This window comes from Stenella coeruleoalba (genome assembly GCF_951394435.1).
Source record: "Stenella coeruleoalba genome assembly, chromosome: 1".
NCBI lineage: Eukaryota > Metazoa > Chordata > Mammalia > Artiodactyla > Delphinidae > Stenella > Stenella coeruleoalba.
Window position 1 is genome coordinate 147570179 of NC_137169.1, and position 18650 is coordinate 147588828.

The window sequence follows — 18650 nt, forward strand, 5'->3', positions numbered from 1 at the left end:
TTGTAGGACAATCCAAAGAATAAAGGAGCAAATAAAATCACTGTTAAGAAGTTGCCTACTCTAGTGATAGCTACATATTCATAGGCTCTACATACATGTATATATGTTCACAGCCTTTTAAAGAAAAGTGGCTTAAGAAAATATTAAGAAAGTTTGTGTATTGGGATGCTGTTACCTTCTAAAATTCTTTAACTTTGGACACCACAAGTGACCACAATCTTCTCACTTAATCACCTAATCTATAACATAAAGAATAAATATAGATGGGGGAAGATTGTTTTTTCCTCCAAAGATGTTTTGTATTTTCCTCTAAAGACACTCACAGAGTAGCAATTAAGAAAACGATATCACCATTTAAGCAGGCTAACAGGCCTCAGCCAGTGCTGGTTTAGTATCTATCAAAGCTCAGAGATCTTGGCTTATGCACGTTTCCAGGAACCTATGAAATCCAGTGTATTTTATTCACTTTGGAAATCAAATAACTCCATGTAAATTGCTATAATGTTGTTTGAAATATTATATAAAAAACAACACCTTCTAACTTTGCTTTCTATTTACATCTTGAATACATTCACATCCCCTTACCACTGTGGTCTTCCACTAATTATCAACTTCTGATTAAACCTATGTCTATTTTCTTGGCTACAAAATATTACTGATGGAAAGGGTGATGAAAAAAGAAAAATAAAAAGACTTGGTCCACTACACGCTCATGCCATTTAAGTTCCACTAGGCCATAGGTCTTGCACAACAATTCCTTTTCATAATCATTGTCTACTTCCAACCTCAATCTTAAAAACATCGCACTTTCCCCAACCCAACACCATCTCTTGTCCCTTCCTTCTAGGCCATCTGGTTAAGCTTACACTACTCATTCTCTTAACTTTTTTTATTTTTTAAACAGTTTTAGGAGGAGCTTCAAGATGGCGGAAGAGTAAGACGTGGAGATCACCTTCCTCCCCACAGATACATCAGAAATACATCTACATGTGAAACAACTCCTACAGAACACCTACTGAATGCTGCAGAAGACCTCAGACCTCCCAAAAGGCAAGAAACTCCCCATGTACCTGGGTAGGACAAAAGAAAAAAGAAAAAACAGAGACAAAAGAATAGGGACGGGACCTGCGCTAGTGGGAGGGAGCTGTGAAGGAGGAAAGGTTTCCACACACTAGAAGCCCCTTCGTGGGCGGAGACTGCGGGTGGCGGAGGGGGAAGCTTCGGGGCCGCGGAGGAGGGCACAACAGGGGTGCGGAGGGCAAAGCGGAGAGATTCCCGCACAGAGGATCGGTGCCGACCGGCACTCACCAGCCCAAGAGGCTTGTCTGCTCACCCACTGGGGTGGGCGGGGCTGGGAGCTGAGGCTCGGGCTTCGGTCGTATAGCAGGGAGAGGACTGGGGTTGGCGGCGTGAACACAGCCTGAAGGGGCTAGTGCGCCACAGCTAGCCGGGAGGAAGTCCTGGAAAAGGTCTGGACCTGCCGAAGAGGCAAGAGACTTTTTCTTCCCTCTTTGTTTCCCGGTGCGCGAGGAGAGGGGATTAAGAGCGCTGCTTAAAGGAGCTCCAGAGACGGGCGCGAGCCGTGGCTAACAGCGCAGACCCCAGAGACAGGCATGAGACGCTAAGGTTGCTGCTGCCACCACCAAGAAGCCTGTGTGCGAGCACAGGTCACTATCCACACCTCTCCTCCCGGGAGCCTGTGCAGCCCGCCACTGCCAGGGTCCCGTGATCCAGGGACAACTTCCCTGGGATAACGCACGGCGAGCCTCAGGCTGGTGCAACGTCACGCCGGCCTCTGCCGCCACAGGCTCGCCCCGCACTCCGCACCCCTGCCTCCCCCCGGCCTCAGTGAGCCAGAGCCCCCGAATCAGCTGCTCCTTTAACCCCGTCCTGTCTGAGCGAAGAACAGACGCCCTCAGGCAACCTACACGCAGAGGGGGTGCCAAATCCAAAGCTGAACCCCAGGAGCTGTGCGAACAAAGAAGAGAAAGGGAAATCTCTCCCAGCAGCCTCAAGAGCAGCAGATTAAATCTCCAAAATCAACTTGATGTACCCTGCATCTGTGGAATAGCTGAATAGACAACAAATCATCCCAAACTGAGGAGGTGGACTTTGGGAACAACGATATATATATTTTTTTCCCTTTTTCTCTTTTTGTGAATGTGTATGTGTACGCTTTTGTGTGAGATTTTGTCTGTATAGCTTTGCTTTTACCATTTGTCCTAGGGTTCTGTCTGTCCTTTTTTTTTTTTTTTTAGCATAGTTTTTAGCACTTGTTATCATTGGTGGATTTGTTTTTTGGTTTGGTTGCTCTCTTCTTTCCTTCTTTCTTTTTTTTACTACCTTAAAAATTTTTTTAATAATTATTTTTTATCTTAATAACTTTATTTTATTTTACTCTAATTTTATTTTATTTTATCTTCTTCTTTCTTTCTTTCTTTTTTTTTTTTCTCCCTTTTACTCTGAGCCATGTGGAAGACAGGCTCTTGGTGCTCCAGCCAGGCGTCGAAGCTGTGCCTTTCAGGCAGGAGAGCCAAATTCAGGACACTGGTCCACAAGAGACCTCCCAGCTCCATGTAATATCAAATGGCGAAAATCTCCCAAAGATCTCCATCTCAATGCCAAGGCCCAGCTCCACTCAACAACCAGCAAGCTACAGTGCTGGACACCCTATGCCAAACAACTATCAAGACAGGGACACAACCCCATCCATTAGCAGAGAGGCTGCCTAAAATCATAAGGCCACAGACACCCCAAAACACACCACCAGACATAGACCTGCCCACCAGAAAGACAAGATCCAACTCATCCACCAGAACACATGCACTAGTCCCCTCCACCAGGAAGCCTACACAACCCATGGAACCAACCTTAGCCACTGGGGACAGAAACCAAAAACAGTGGGAACTACGAACCTGCAGCCTGCAAAAAGGAGTCCCCAAACACAGTAAGTTAAGCAAAATGAGAAGACAGAAAAACACACAGAAGATGAAGGAGCAAGATAAAAACCCACCAGACCTAACAAATGAAGAAGAAATAGGCAGTCTACCTGAAAAAGAATTCAGAATAATGATAGTAAAGATGATCCAAAATCTTGGAAATAGAATGGAGAAAATACAAGAAACGTTTAACAAGGACCTAGAAGAACTAAAGAACAAAAAAACAGTGATGAACAACACAATAAATGAAATTAAAAATACTCTAGAAGGGATCAACAGCAGAATAACTGAGGCAGAAGAACGGTAAGTGACCTGGAAGATAAAATAGTGGAAATAACTACTGAAGAGCAGAATAAAGAAAAAAGAATGAAAAGAATTGAGGACAGTCTCAGAGACCTCTGGGACAACATTAAACACACCAACATTTGAATTATAGGGGTCCCAGAAGAAGAAGAGAAAAAAAAAGGGACTGAGAAAATATTTGAAGAGATTATAGTTGAAAACTTCCCTAATATGGGAAAGGAAATAGTTAATCAAGTCCAGGAAGCACAGAGAGTGCCATAAAGGATAAATCCAAGGAGAAACATGCCAAGACACATATTAATCAAACTATCAAAAATTAAATACACAGAATATTAAAAGCAGCATGGGAAAAACAACAAATAACACACAAGGGAATCCCCATAAGGTTAATAGCTGATCTTTCAGCAGAAACTGTGGAAGCAGAAGGGAGTGGCTGGACATATTTAAAGTGATGAAGGAGAAAAACCTACAAACAAGATTACTCTACACAGCAAGGATCTCATTCAGATTTGATGGAGAAATTAAAAGCTTTACAGACAAGCAAAAGCTAAGAGAATTCAGCACCACCAAACCAGCTTTACAGCAAATGCTAAAGGAACTTTTCTAGGCAGGAAACAGAAGAGAAGGAAAAGCACAATAACAAACCCAAAACAATTAAGAAAATGGGAATACGAACATACATATCAATGATTACCTTAAATGTAAATGGATTAAATGCTCCATCCAAAAGACACAGACTGGATGAATGGATACAAAAACAAGACCCATATATATGCTGTCTACAAGAGACCCACTTCAGACCTAGGGACACATACAGACTGAAAGTGAGGGGATGGAAAAAGATATTCCATGCAAATGAATATCAAAAGAAAGCTGGAGTAGCAATACTCATATCAGGTAAAATAGACTTTAAAATAAAGAATGCAACAAGAGACAAGGAAGGACACTACATAATGATCAAGGGATCAATCCAAGAAGAAGATATAGCAATTGTAAATATTTATGCACCCAACATAGGAGCACCTCAATACATAAGGCAAATACTAACAGCCATAAAAGGGGAAATTGACAGTAACACATTCATAGTAGGGGACTTAAACACCACACTTTCACCAATGGACGGATCATCCAAAATGAAAATAAATAAGGAAACACAAGCTTTAAATGATACATTAAACAAGATGGACTTAATTGATATTTATAGGACATTCCATCCAAAAACAACAGAATACACATTCTTCTCAAGTGCTCATGGAATATTCTCCAGGACAGATCATATCTTGGGTCAGAAACCAGCCCTTGGTAAATTTAAGAAAACTGAAATCATATCAAGTATCTTTTCCAACCACAATTCTATGAGACTAGATATCAATTACAGGGAAAAAATCTGTAAAAAATACAAACACACAGAGGCTAAACAATACATGACTTAATAACCAAGGGATCACTGAAGAAAACAAAGAGGAAATCAAAAAATATCTAAAAACAAATGACAATGAAAACATGATGACCCAAAACCTATGGGATGCAGCAACAGCAGTTCTAAGAGGGAAGTTTATAGAAATACATCCTACCTTAAGAAACAAGAAACACCTCAAACAAACATCCTAAATTTACACCTAAAGCAATTAGAGAAAGAAGAACAAAGAAAACCCCAAATTTAGCAGAAGGAAAGAAATCATAAAGATCAGATCAGAAATAAACGGAAAAGAAATGAAGGAAACGATAGCAAAGATCAATAAAATTAAAAGCTGGTTCTTTGAGAAGATAAACAAAATTGATAAACCATTAGCCAGACTCATCAAGAAAAAAAGGGAGAAGACTCAAATCAATAGAATTAGAAATGAAAAAGAAGTAACAACTGACACTGCAGAAATACAAAGGATCATGAAAGATTACTACAAGCGACTATATGCCAATAAAATAGACAACCTGGAAGAAATGGACAAATTCTTAGAAATGCACAACCTTCAGAGACTGAACCAGGAAGAAATAGAAAATATAAACAGACTAATCACAAGCACTGAAATTGAAACTGTGATTAAAAACATTCCAACAAACAAAAGCCCAGGACCAGATGGCTTCACAGGCGAATTGTATCTAAAATTTAGAGAAGAGCTAACACCTATCCTTCTCAAACTCTTCAAAAATATAGCAGAGGGAGGAACACTCCCAAACTCATTCTACGAGGCCACCATCACCCTGATACCAAAACCAGACAAAGATGTCACATAGAAGGAAAACTACAGGCCAATATCACTGATGAACATAGATGCAAAAATCCTCAACAAAATACTAGCAAACAGAATCCAACAGCACATTAAAAGGATCATATACAATGATCAAGTGGGGTTTATCCCAGGAATGCAAGGATTCTTCAATATACACAAATCAATCAATGTAATACACCATATTAACAAACTGAAGGAGAAAAACCATATGATCATCTCAATAGATGCAGAGAAAGCTTTTGACAAAATTCAACACCCATTTATGATAAAAATCCTCCAGAAAGTAGGCATAGAGGGAACTTTCCTCAACATAATAAAGGCCATATATGACAAACCCACAGCCAACATCGTCCTCAATGATGAAAAACTGAAACCATTTCCTCTAAGATCAGGAACAAGACAAGGTTGCCCACTCTCACCACTATTATTCAACATAATTTTGGAAGTTTTAGCCACAGGAATCAGAGAAGAAAAAGAAATAAAAGGAATCCAAATCGGAAAAGAAGCAAAGCTGTCACTGTTGGAAGATGACATGATACTATACATTGAGAATCCTAAAGATGCTACCAGAAAACTACTAGAGCTAATCAATGAATTTGGTAAAGTAGCAGGATAGAAAATTAATGCACAGAAATCTCTTGCATTCCTATAAACTAATGATGAAAAATCTGAAAGAGAAAGTAAGGAAACACTCCCATTTACGATTGCAACAAAAAGAATAAAATATCTAGGAATAAACCTACCTAAGGACACAAAAGACCTGTATCCGGAAAATTATAAGACACTGATGAAAGAAATTAAAGATGATACAAACAGATGGAGAGATATACCACGTTCTTCGACTGGAAGAATCAACATTGTGAAAATGACTCTACTACCCAAAGCAATCTACAGATTCAATCCAATCCCTATCAAACTACCACTGGCATTGTTCACAGAACTACAACAAAAAATTTCACAATTTGTATGGAAACACAAAAGACCTCGAACAGCCAAAGCAATCTTGAGAACGAAAAACGGAGCTGGAGGAATCAGGCTCCCAGAGTCCAGACTATACTACAAAGCGACAGTAATCAAAACAGTATGGTACTGGCACAAAAACAGAAATATAGATCAATGGAACAGGATAGAAAGCCCAGAGATAAACCACGTACATATGGTCACCTTATCTTTGATAAAGGAGGCAAGAATATACAGTGGAGAAAAGACAGCCTCTTCAATAAGTGATGCTGGGAAAACTGGACAGCTACATGTAAAAGAATGAAATTAGAACACTCCCTAACACCATACACAAAAATAAACTCAAAATGGATTAAAGACCTAAATGTAAGGCCAAAAACGATCAAACTCTTAGAGGAGAACATAGGCAGAACAGTCTATGACATAAATCACAGCAAGATCCTTTTTGACCCACCTCCTAGAGAAATGGAAATAAAAACAAAAATAAAGAAATGGGACCTAATGAAAGTTAAAAGCTTTTGCACAGCAAAAGAAACCATAAACAAGACAAAAAGACAACCTTCAGAATGGGAGAAAATATTTGCAAATGAAGCAACTGACAAAGGATTAATCTCCAAAATTTACAAGCAGCTCATGCAGCTCAATATCAAAAAAACAAACCACCCAATCCAAAAATGGGCAGAAGACTTAAATAGACATTTCTCCAAAGAAGATACACAGATTGCCAACAAACACATGAAAGAATGCTCAACATCATTAATCATTAGAGAAATGAAAATCAAAACTACAATGCGATATCATTGCACACCGGTCAGAATGGCCATCATCAAAAAATCTACAAACAATAAATGCTGGAGAGGGTGTGGAGAAAAGGGAACACTCTTGCACTGCTGGTGGGAATGTGAATTGGTACACCCACTATGGAGAACAGTATGGAGGTTCCTTAAAAAATTACAAATAGAACTACCATATGACCCAGCAATCCCACTACTGGGCATATACCCTGAGAAAACCATAACTCAAAAAGAGTCATGTACCAAAATGTTCATCGCAGCTCTATTTACAAGAGCCAGGACATGGAACAAACCGAAGTGTTCATCAACAGATGAATGGATAAAGAAGATGTGGCACATATATACACTGGAATATTACTCAGCCATAAAAAGAAACGAAATTGAGTTATTTGTAGTGAGGTGGATGGACCTAGAGTCTGTCATATGGAGTGAAGTAAGTCAGAAAGAGAAAAACAAATACCGTATGCTAACACATATATATGGAATCTAAAAAAAAAGAAAAAAATGGTGATGAAGAACCTAAGGGCAAGATGGGAATAAGGACACAGACCTACTAGAGAAGGGACTTGAGGATACGGGGAGGGGGAAGGGTAAGCTGGGACAAAGTGAGAGAGTGGCATGGACATATATACACTACCAAACGTTAAATAGATAGCTAGTGGGAAGCAGCCGCATAGCACAGGGAGATCAGCTTGGTGCTTTGTGTCCACCTAGAGGGGTGGGATAGGGAGAGTGGGAGGGAGGGAGACGCAAGAGGGAAGAGATATGGGGACATATGTATATGTATAACTGATTCACTTTGTTATAAAGCAGAAACTAACACACCATTGTAAAGCAATTATACTTCAATAAAGACGTTTAAAAAAATAAACAGTTTTAGAGGCAAGTCTCTCATCTTTTCTTTGGCTAAGTCAAAATAATCAAGAAATATTTACTAAATACTGATTATTATGTAGACATATTAGGAAGACTGAAGAAGACATATAAGACATGGTCCTTAAAAAGTTTGGTAGTCAGCACAGTCTTAGCGAACTTATGGTTACCACGGGAGAAGGGTTGGGGGAGGGACAGATTGGGAGTTTGAGACACTGCTATAATTAAAATAGATAACCAACAAGGACCTACTGTATAGCACAGGGAACTCTGTTCAATATTCCGTAATAACCTAAATGGGAAAAGAATTTGAAAAAGAATAGATACACATATATGTATAACGGAATTACTTTGTTGTACACCTGAGACTAACACAACATTGTTAATCAACTATACTCCAACATAAAATTAAAATTAAAAAAAAAGTTTGGGAGTCAGGACACATACAGTAGAGTGATGAAGAACTTGACTCGAGTCATATAGAACTAGGTTCAAATCCTAGCTCACTGTTTAGCAGTTGTGTGTCTTTGGATAAGTCATTTACCCCCTCTAACTCTCTGTTATCTCAGTTACAAGATGGGAATAATAATAATATCTACTTCATAGGACTGTTGTGATAACTAAATGAGAAAACATGTGAATTTTCAGCCTAATGCCTACAACATACTATTTTTTAATCACTGTAAACTATTACTACACAGGAATGAAAATTAATGAATGAGGAGTGTTTCAAATAATGTGAATGAATTTAAACAAAGGAAAGTAAAAGTTTCACTATTGAAAGCCTTTCCTGATTATTAAAACATTTTCCTGGTTGTCTTACACAGCTGTTTTCTCTATCTTCTACTATTATCACCCTCACCATTATCCTTCTTTCTATTATAAAACCCAACAACTTCAACGGCCTTATTTACTAGAAATTAAATTCCCAAATTTATATTTCTAATCCTAACCTTTAAGTCATCTTTTCTAAAGCATATTGGAAATCTCCACTCAGAATGATCTCAGACTCACCAACAAACAAAAGAACAACTAAAATTGATTATATCATCCTCCCCAAAGCTGGTTCCTTCTCCTGACTTTTCTTACTTCCGTGATAGCACCATTTTCTTAATCTCTCCAACACAGAGTTTCAGAAATACTAATTCCTCCTCATTTCTTGCCCTTCATTTATAACTAATTAAGTCCTATAGACCCTTCTTCCATGGCTTCTCCATTTGTTCAGCTTCCCCCAAATTTCCTTCTATTTCATGCTGAACACCACTATGAAGAGTTACCTTCCTAATGCATCACCTCAATCAATTCCATAATCCGTTGCAGAAAAGCCTTCTCCTTCTTCTTATAAATAAATGAAGTTCTGATTCTTACCCAGTATTCATGTTAATTGTGCTGCAATAACTTCATTGGTCTTATTTCCTACTATTCTTTTATAGGAATAGTAGCACCCTTTATTGAACTCAGTGTTTTCAGAAAATGCATTATAGTTCCACTGATTACCCCCAACTTTCTTTAGCACCCAGTCTGAAGTAATTCTCCTCTATACTCACATAGAAAAATCAGTATTTGTACAATACATAAGACAATTTATATTTAAGTCTTGTTATTTATATCCAGCTCTGATCACATTAGTTTTTAAACTTTTAAATGTTACACTATAAGCTAGTACTTGAAGGCCAAGTACCCTATTTTACAGACCTTTATATCTCCTATTATACAGAAGAATGCATTATATGTGAGGAGATACATCTAAAAAATGAATCTTATGGACCAGCCTACTACTTCAACCTCTCCTCGTAGTACCATTTCAAAGAGAAAGAGTGAAGTCTTCTGATGAGTCAATGGTGAGAAGAAAGGTCCCTGTTCCAATACAGTGTGAGCAACAAGGTCTCCCTGACCTAAAAGGTTTTCTTTCACATGAAAGAGGTATTTCACAGGGAAAGGCAGAGGGAGCAGAGTAACGAGGCCATTAGAAATGCATTCAAATGAAGTCTTATATACAGCAGTGTTTGTTTTATTTTAAAACTGTTAATTTGGCCAATGGAAACATTGAAAACACTGCATATCACAAGTTTCGAAAACCTTGTTTTGGCATTACTTCATTTTTTAATATACCAGATTAAAGAACCAGGAATAACCTGAGACTTCTGACCTTTATAAGCTTGCACAGAATATCTCAGAGATATAACTTTCAAATAGGTGAGAACTCTGAGAACAGTGAGTATATCTTTTACTTTTAGCCTATTAGGTATTTAATAATTTATTATCGAATATATTAGTCCATTTCTAAATAATAGTTTTAATGCAAAGTGAATTCATTGTATTCCTGATTTCTTCTGCATATTTAACTTGAATGTGAAATGTGTAAAAAAGTGCTTTGTAGTATCACACAAAAATTTTCATCTAACCCTTTCCAGACAGTCCATATTTAAAGCTTCTTTACTAGAACCACTTCCCATTCCATCTGAACCCATCATGCAATCACTTGAAAAGATCAGTGGTCTAGGATCTTAGGCTTTGGCCAAATCAGTTTTGTCTTCTGTAAAGTCATTTTCATTAACATCTTACTACAAATTTGATTACATAATAATGGAGTTACAAATGAAAAGTCATAATGTTTGATATTATAAGCACGGCTAAAGATTAAAATGATTTTGCTTCAGAAATGTAGAGTTTATGACAAGGATCTCAATTAAATATTAATGAACCATTAACTGTACTATTTGGAACACAACCATATTTCCACAATTTGGGCATTTTCCTTCAGATATGCACTCAACAGTCACATTCATAAGCTAAAGCTGAGTTAACATACGAGCTCTATAGTTAAGTCAATATCAAAATATTTGAGTCATTTGGGTAAAATTACTTAAAAAGGCAGTGTTTATTCACTTATGATTTCATTTAAGAAGGAGGGTATTAAGCTGGTATAATTAGGAAAAAATGCTTAGAGAACAAAAATAAGAGCATGATAAACTAACATTCTCACCAAATTACTGGTCTATAGATATTTGAAGAAACCAGTAGCTGTTTATATAAATAAAACATCAATAAGGTGCTAAAAAAGAGTCAGAAAGTTAAAGTAAATATAAAAAGTTAGGCTATTTGCATTAGAAAATAAAGTCCCTGTTGGATTCTACTTTCTTCAAGTATTATAAAAATATACAAATTTTTACAAATACCAGAACAATCATTTGAGTTAATTAATATGAAAGTTACTAAGGCAATTATCCCAAATTAAATCCTAGGGGCTTAAAGAACAGTTGATAAAACTAAACTGTAACCATTTAATGTTTTTAAAATGCCGTGTGTGAATTAGTCTGTTATAATTATGAAAAGGGTGAAACCACATCTTCAGCTTGTAAAGTATTCTCCAGGCTTTCTGTTTCTTAAAGTAATCACAAATACAGCAATTTTGATCTTAGAAAGGAACATCGATAGCTAGTGAATGAGTTTCTTCAGTTCTTTAAGGACCAACTGTCTTAGGAGACAATAACATTTTCTTTTCTTAGAAAGAAATATCAGCTTCCAATGAAACTGTGTAAAAGCTGATATGGAATATTTGATGGAGTTAGAGAAAAGAGGAAAATAACAGACAACATAGAAGAAGCACAGACCAGTAATAAATATTCCTCCTGGAATTCATACCAACTTGACTATATGGCGAAAATTTACCCACAAAAACAGATTTAAGAGAGTACTCACCACTGAATTATTTCTGTGATTTGAGCTTCCCAATGTGCAACTGATTCCTTCTTGTCTGCTAGATCCTTTACCTCTTCTTCTAACTGCTGGTTGCATGTACTCAAGTTCTCATACAAAGTAGTAAGCTGAAAGGCAGTTTTAAGGTACTTAAAGACGTGTGACTTTTAGGAACAGGAATTCAAGGTGCTCAGATGCCTCTTGTTAAATCTGGTAACTCAAAAATGCTTGTCTTTCTGATTTCCTATTATGATGCACCCTCTGGTCACTGAATGTGGAAACATCAAGTACTCTGAATCCTCCTTCTGCCTTTGCTTTTCCCATACTCCCCATATTGAATTGGTTCCATCTGTGAACATTCTCCATTTGCCTGAAGAACTCCCCAGTTCTGTTGGTAACAACATCTCTCATTTTTTTGTCTGAAAATATCTCTATGTCATCCTCTTTTTAAAAAAACTTATAATTTCAAGCATATACAAAAATGAACAGAAGAGTGTAAGTGAATTCCCATGAGCCCATCATCACTAACTTCAACAATTATCACCTCAATGTCAATCTTATTTCATTTGTACTCCTGCCTTCTTACCCTTTCCTCCGTTATTATTCTGCAGCAAATACCAGACATCATATAATTTTATCCATATATATTTCTGTGTATATCTCTAGAAAATAAGGCTCCCTTTTTATGTATAACCACAATATTATTATCATATTTAAACAAATTTAACAAGTTTCCTTACATTATCACATAGCTAGTAATTGTTCAAATTTCCAGTTGTCTCAAAACATCAAAAGACTTAACAGTCTGTTAAACTGAATCATACCAACACGTAAACGTAACTTAATGGTTGCTCTTTTAAGTCTTTTTTACTTATAGGCTCCAGATTACTCCATTTCGGCTGCTGTAGTGGAATATCACAGTCTGAGTGGCTTAAACAAGAAACATTTATTTCTGATAGTTCTGGACGCTGGGAAGTCCAAGATCAAGGCACCAGCAGATTCAGTGTCTGGCAAGGGCCCACTTCCTGGTTTTATAGATGGTCGTGGGATGAGGGAGCTCTGTGGGGTCTCTTTTATAAGAGCACTAATCCTATGCATGAAGGCTCTACCTTCATGACCTAATCATCTCCCAAAGGCTATACCTCCAAACAGTACTAGGTGTCAACATCTGAATTTTGGAGGGACACAAACATTTAGTACATAGCAGTTCCCCTCCAACACTTTAATTTTTCTTGTAATTTATTTGTTGAAGAAAGTAGGTTGTTTGTCCTGCAGAGTTCTCTACAGTCTGAATTTTTGCCTTCATTTTTGAAAGACATTTTTTGCTGTATATAATTTTCTAGATTGGCAGTTATTTTCCTTTCTATTCCTTTTTATTATTTATAGATGTCATTCCTTTTTATCCTGGGTTCCATTTTTTCTGTTGTAAAGACAGCCTTAAGTTTAGCTTTTGCTCCTTCGAATACAATGTGTCTTTCTTCTCTGGCTGCTTCTAGGATTTTCTTTGGTTGGTTGGTTTTTAGCAATTTTTCTATAATGTGCCTAAGGGATTTAATTTCTATTTATCACTTTTAGGGTTTGTGGCATTTCTTGAATTTGTGGCTAAACACTTCTCAGAGGTTTTGGAAAATTATGGGCCATTAACTCTGCAAATATTCCTTCTACCACAGTCTTTCTCCTCTCCTTCTGGGAAAGCAAATATTTGTATGTCATCTTTTCATCACATCCCCTATGTCTCACATCCACTTTTATGTATTTCTGTCCTTTTTTCTTAATATATTTTTTAAAATTTATTATTTATTTAATTTATTTTGGGCTGCGTCTGGTCTTAGTCGCGGTGTGAGGGATCTTTGTTGTGGTGCATGGGCTCTCTAGTTGTGGCGTGCAGGTTTTCTCTTCTCTAGTTGTGGCATGTAGGCTCCAGAGCACATGGGCTCTGTAGCTGTGGTGCGTGGGTTCCAGAGCACATGGGCTGTAGTTGAGGCACGCAAGCGTGCAAGTAGTTGTGGCATGCAGGCTTAGTTGCCCCATGGCACATGGGATCTTAGTTCCCTGACCAGGGGTCGAACCAGCATCCCCTGCATTGTAAGGCGGATTCTTTACCACTGGACCACCAGGGAAGTCCCTGTATTTCTGTCCTTTTAAATCTATATCCAGACTTCAGTATGGGAAGGTTTTTATTTACCCCTTCCTTTCTTTGGTTCTTTCCAATCTACTGTTAAAATTTACTGTTGGGATTTTTCATTTATTTTATTTTTCACTTCTAAAGATTTATTTGACTGTTTTGTATAGATTCCAGTTGTCTGCTGAAATTCTTCATCATGTTTATTTTCTTGAATATATCATACAGTTATTTTAAAGTTCAGTTAAGAAAATTCCAATACTCGGAATTGTGTGGGTCTGTTTATACTGACTGCCTGGTTTTCTTCTCATTTATTCTTTTCTTACTTTGTTTTTGCTATTATACTTTTATGTCTTGGTTTTCTTTGGTTGTATCTCTTGGTATGCATTGTAATTTCTTACTGCATGCCACATATAGTGTATGAAAATTTTAGAGATAACTTGAGCCTCTATATAATATCTTCCTCCAGAGACTGCTTACTTTTACTTCTGCTAGGCAATTAGACAGATCATGGATTCAGTTACTTAGAGGCTGGGTTTCAGTCACTGAGAGGGCTCATCTCTCTCTGGTTCACCCTTATTTCTAAAATGTAGCCTTTTCGATGAGTTCAACTGAAAGCTTGAATTGATTACCAAGGATCCTGCACCTTGGTGGGCATTGATATTCAGTTTTTCTCTCTAAACTTGTGATACTGTGGAATACTGTGCTCAACTTCCTGGATTCTCTGCTACAACTTTCATATCTGCAAATGCCTCAAGAGGAAAACTGGCCCTGAATGCTGGGCTCATCTCTCTGTACTACTCCTTTCTAAAGGATCTGGGTCAGTAAAGTCTCGGCTGCCTTCTTATCTCTCCAGTGCCTTCCTGCAGATGAATACTTCCAGGCAGTATTGCTACAGTATTAAAAACATTTTTTTTTAAGTCCAGCTTTACAGCTCTTCTTGGTGAGGTGGTAGGTATGATGTAAGCTAATCTGTCACAGAAGCAAAAATTCTTGTTTATTTAGTTTTTAAAAGTTCATGATAAAATATTTGCATACAATTTTTATTTCATGGCTACATTTTTCTGATAAATGGTCTCAATATGTCATTAGTTATTACTATTCCTTTCTTCCTTTCTGATATATTTGTAGAGATATTGTGTTAGTTTTCTTTCTGATTACTCAGCTTGAAGGAGACGAATTTTTCCTACAAGAATTATTTATAGGTTTGTGAAGATGAGGGGCCATGTGATGGTTAAATTTATGAGTCAACTTGATTGGGTCATAGGGTGCCTAGACATTTGGTCAAACATTCTGGTTGTGTCTTTGAAGGTGTCTCTGGGTGAGATTAACATTTGAATTGATTGACTGAATAAAGCAGATTACCTTCCTAATGTGGATGGTTCCCATTCTATCAGTTGAAGGCCTGAATAGAAAAAAAGGCTGACCCTAGTAAGAGGGAATTCCTCCTGCCTGACTTGCTTTCAAGCTGGGACATTGGATTCTGTCCTTGGTCTCTTACTGAAACAGTGGCTCTTCCTGGGTCTGACATAAGAAACTATTGCTATGATTTACATCAGAGAATGTTTTGCCTATGTTCTCTTCTAGGAGATTTATGGTATCATGTCTTAATATTTAAGTCTTCAAGCCATTCTGAGTTTATTTTTGTGTATGGTGTGAGGGAGTGTTTTAACTTCATTGTTTTATATGCAGCTGTCCAGCTCTCCCAACACTACTTGCTGAAGAGACTGTCTTTTCTCCATTGTATATTCTTGCCTCCCTTGTTGAAGATTAATTGACCATAGGTGTGTGGGTTTATTTCTGGGCTCTCTGTTCTGTTCCACTGATCTGTATGTCTGTTTCTGTCAGCCAATACCAAGCTGTTTTGGTTACTGTAGCTTTGTAGTATTGTCTGAAGTCTGGGAGGATTATGTCTCCAGCTTTGTTCTTTTTCCTCAGGTTTGCTTTGGCAATTCTGTTTTTTATTGTGGTTCCATATAAATTTTAGGAATATTTGTTCTAGTTCTGTAAAAAATGACATGGGTAATTTGACAGAGATCACATAAAATCTGTAGACTGTTTTGGGTAGTATGGCCATTTTAACAATATTAATTCTTCCAATCCAAGAGCATGGGATATCTTTCCATTTCTTTGAATCATTTTCAATTTCCTTTATCAATGTTTTATAGCTCTTAGCATGTAAGTCTCTCACCTCCTTGGTCAGGTTTATTCCTAAATTTGTTTGTTTTTTTATTGATGCGATTTTAAAAGGGATTGTCTTTTCACTTTCCCTGTCTGAGATTTCACTGTTAGTGTAAAGAAATGCAACTGATTTCTGTATGTTAATCTTGTATACTGCTACCTTGCTGAATTTGTTTACCGGTTCTCGTAGTTTCTGTGTGGAGTCTTTAGGGTTTCCTATATATGGTATCATGTCATCTGCATACAATGACAACTTTACCTCTTCCCTTCTAATTTGGATACCTTTTATTTCTTTTTCTTGTCTGACTGCTGTGGCTAGGATTTCTAATACTATGTTGAACAGAAGTGGTAAGAGTGGGCATCCTTGTCTTGTTCCAGATTTTAGCAGGAAGGCTTTCAGCTTTTCACCTTTGAGTATTATGTTGGCTATGGGTTTGCCATAAATAGCTTTTACATGCTGAGATATGTTCCCTCTACACCCACTTTGGAAAGAGTTTTTATCATGAATGGATGTTGAGTTTTATCAAATGCTTTTTCTGCATCTATTGAGATGATCATGTTGTTTTTGTCTTTTCTTATGTTGATGTGGTTTATCACACTGACTGATTTGCATATGTTGAACCATCCATGTAACCCTGGGATGAATCCAGCTTGATCATGGTGTATGATCCTTTTTATGGTTGTTGGATTCGGTTTCCTAATATTTTGTTGAGGATTTTTGCATCTATATTTATCAAAGATATGGGCCTGTAATTTTCTCTGCCAATAAACTGGACAAACTAGAAGAAATGTACAAGTTTTGCCAACTCCCTAAACTAAGTTCATCTGGAATTCTCCTAATGACCCAGGTTTTTTCTGGTGTGTGTTTTTAACCTGTACTTCCATGGGAGATAGGCAGTTTTAGCACAAGTCACAATGCAAAGCTTCATTTCTTCCCCTCTGCCAAGAGACAAATTACTTTATGCATTCCCCATTTAATCCTATCCTCAACCTCATTGTCTTCTTAGAAAGAAAAACGGTCAGAGAACCTGTCACTACCAACGCACATCGTTATCTGCCTATTGAGAACAAGGAACTTATGTTTTGTACTCCAGGGTGTGCTATTTACCTTTAAAAATGTATTTTACCATCTATTTTCTTTTTATAGGTTTATTAAGGTGTAATTTACATACTATAAAATTCACTCATTATAACACTTATGGTTTGATGATTTTTAGTAAATTTAAACATTTGTGCAATAATCACCACAATCTGGATTGGGAACACTTCCAATACCTGAGAAATTTCCCTCAAGCTGGTTTGCAGTCAATCCTGGCTTCCACCATGAGTTCTTGGCATCACTGATCTATTTTCTGTGTCTATAGTTTTGCCTTTTCTAGAAACGTAATATCAATGAAATAATACAATATATAGATTTTTGTATCAGGCTTTTTAAAATTATCGTATTATTGAGGTTCAACCACAGTGTTGCACATATCAGAAACTAACTCCTTTTTATAGCTGGGTAGTATTCTATTACATGGATATTAGTACACTTTATTTATCCGTTCACTACTTGATGAACATTTGCATTGTTTCCGGTTATTTGCTATTATGAATAATGATGCTATGAACATTCATATACAAGTTTCTAAAGGGACTATGCTTTTAATTCTTCTGGATAAATAACTAGGAGAATTTCCGAGTTACAGGGTAAGTGTGTGCTTAACTTTTTGAGAAATTTAAAACTGTTTTCTGAAGTAGTTATACCATCTTGCACTCCTACAAGCAGTGTAGGAGTTTCAGTTCCTCCATATCCTTGCCAACAGCTGGTATGGTCACTGATTGATTAACTCTTGAGCCTGTACAACAATATGTTTCTATGGTTTAACTTGCATTGTTCCTAATGACTAATGATAGTGAACATCTTTTCACGTGCTTATTTGTTATTCATATATCTTCTTTCATGAAATTTTCCCCCCGTTTTCAATTTTCCCCCCGTTATTTTCCATTGGGTTGTTTGTATTATTTCTTGAGTTTTAAGAGTTCTTTATACAAATATAAAGTCTTTTATCAGATAAATTATTTGAAAATCTTTTCATCTATATATGTCTTTTCATTTTATTAATGTTGTCTTTAAATTTTGATGAGGTCCAATTTATAATTATTTTTCTCTCAAGGTTTGTGCTTTGTGTCATATCTAAAAAATCTTTGACTAACGCCAAATCACAAAGGTTTTCTCCTATGCTTACCTCATATTTCAGTTTATGATCCATTTTGAATTAACTGTGTATGTTATGAGGTAAGGATCTAAGTTAATTTTTTACACATAGATATCCAATTATTCCAGCACCATTTGTTGAAAAGATTCTCTTTTTCCCATTGAATTGCCTTGGTACTTTTGCTGAAAATCAATCAACCATAAATACGACGTCTTATTTTTGGACTCTCTACTCTGTTCCATTATGCCAATGTTACCGTCTTTTGATTACTATAGATTTACAGTAAGTTTCGAAATTCTGTAATGTAAATCCTCCAACTTCTGTACCCCTCGCCTCCCCGCCCCCCG

At 37.0% G+C, this 18650-nt stretch overlaps 1 protein-coding gene across 12 annotated transcripts in view; it reads right to left on the reverse strand.

Moving 5' to 3' along the window:
* The window catches only part of CDC42BPA (CDC42 binding protein kinase alpha), a 323830-nt gene that overhangs the window by 65751 nt on the left and 239429 nt on the right, over window positions 1–18650 (reverse strand). For all 12 annotated transcript variants that reach the window (XM_079912211.1, XM_079912203.1, XM_079912202.1 and 9 more), the window contains one exon: window positions 11803–11927. In XM_079912211.1, coding sequence (XP_079768337.1) covers window positions 11803–11927 — 125 coding nt within the window. The remainder of the gene's footprint in view (window positions 1–11802; window positions 11928–18650) is intronic.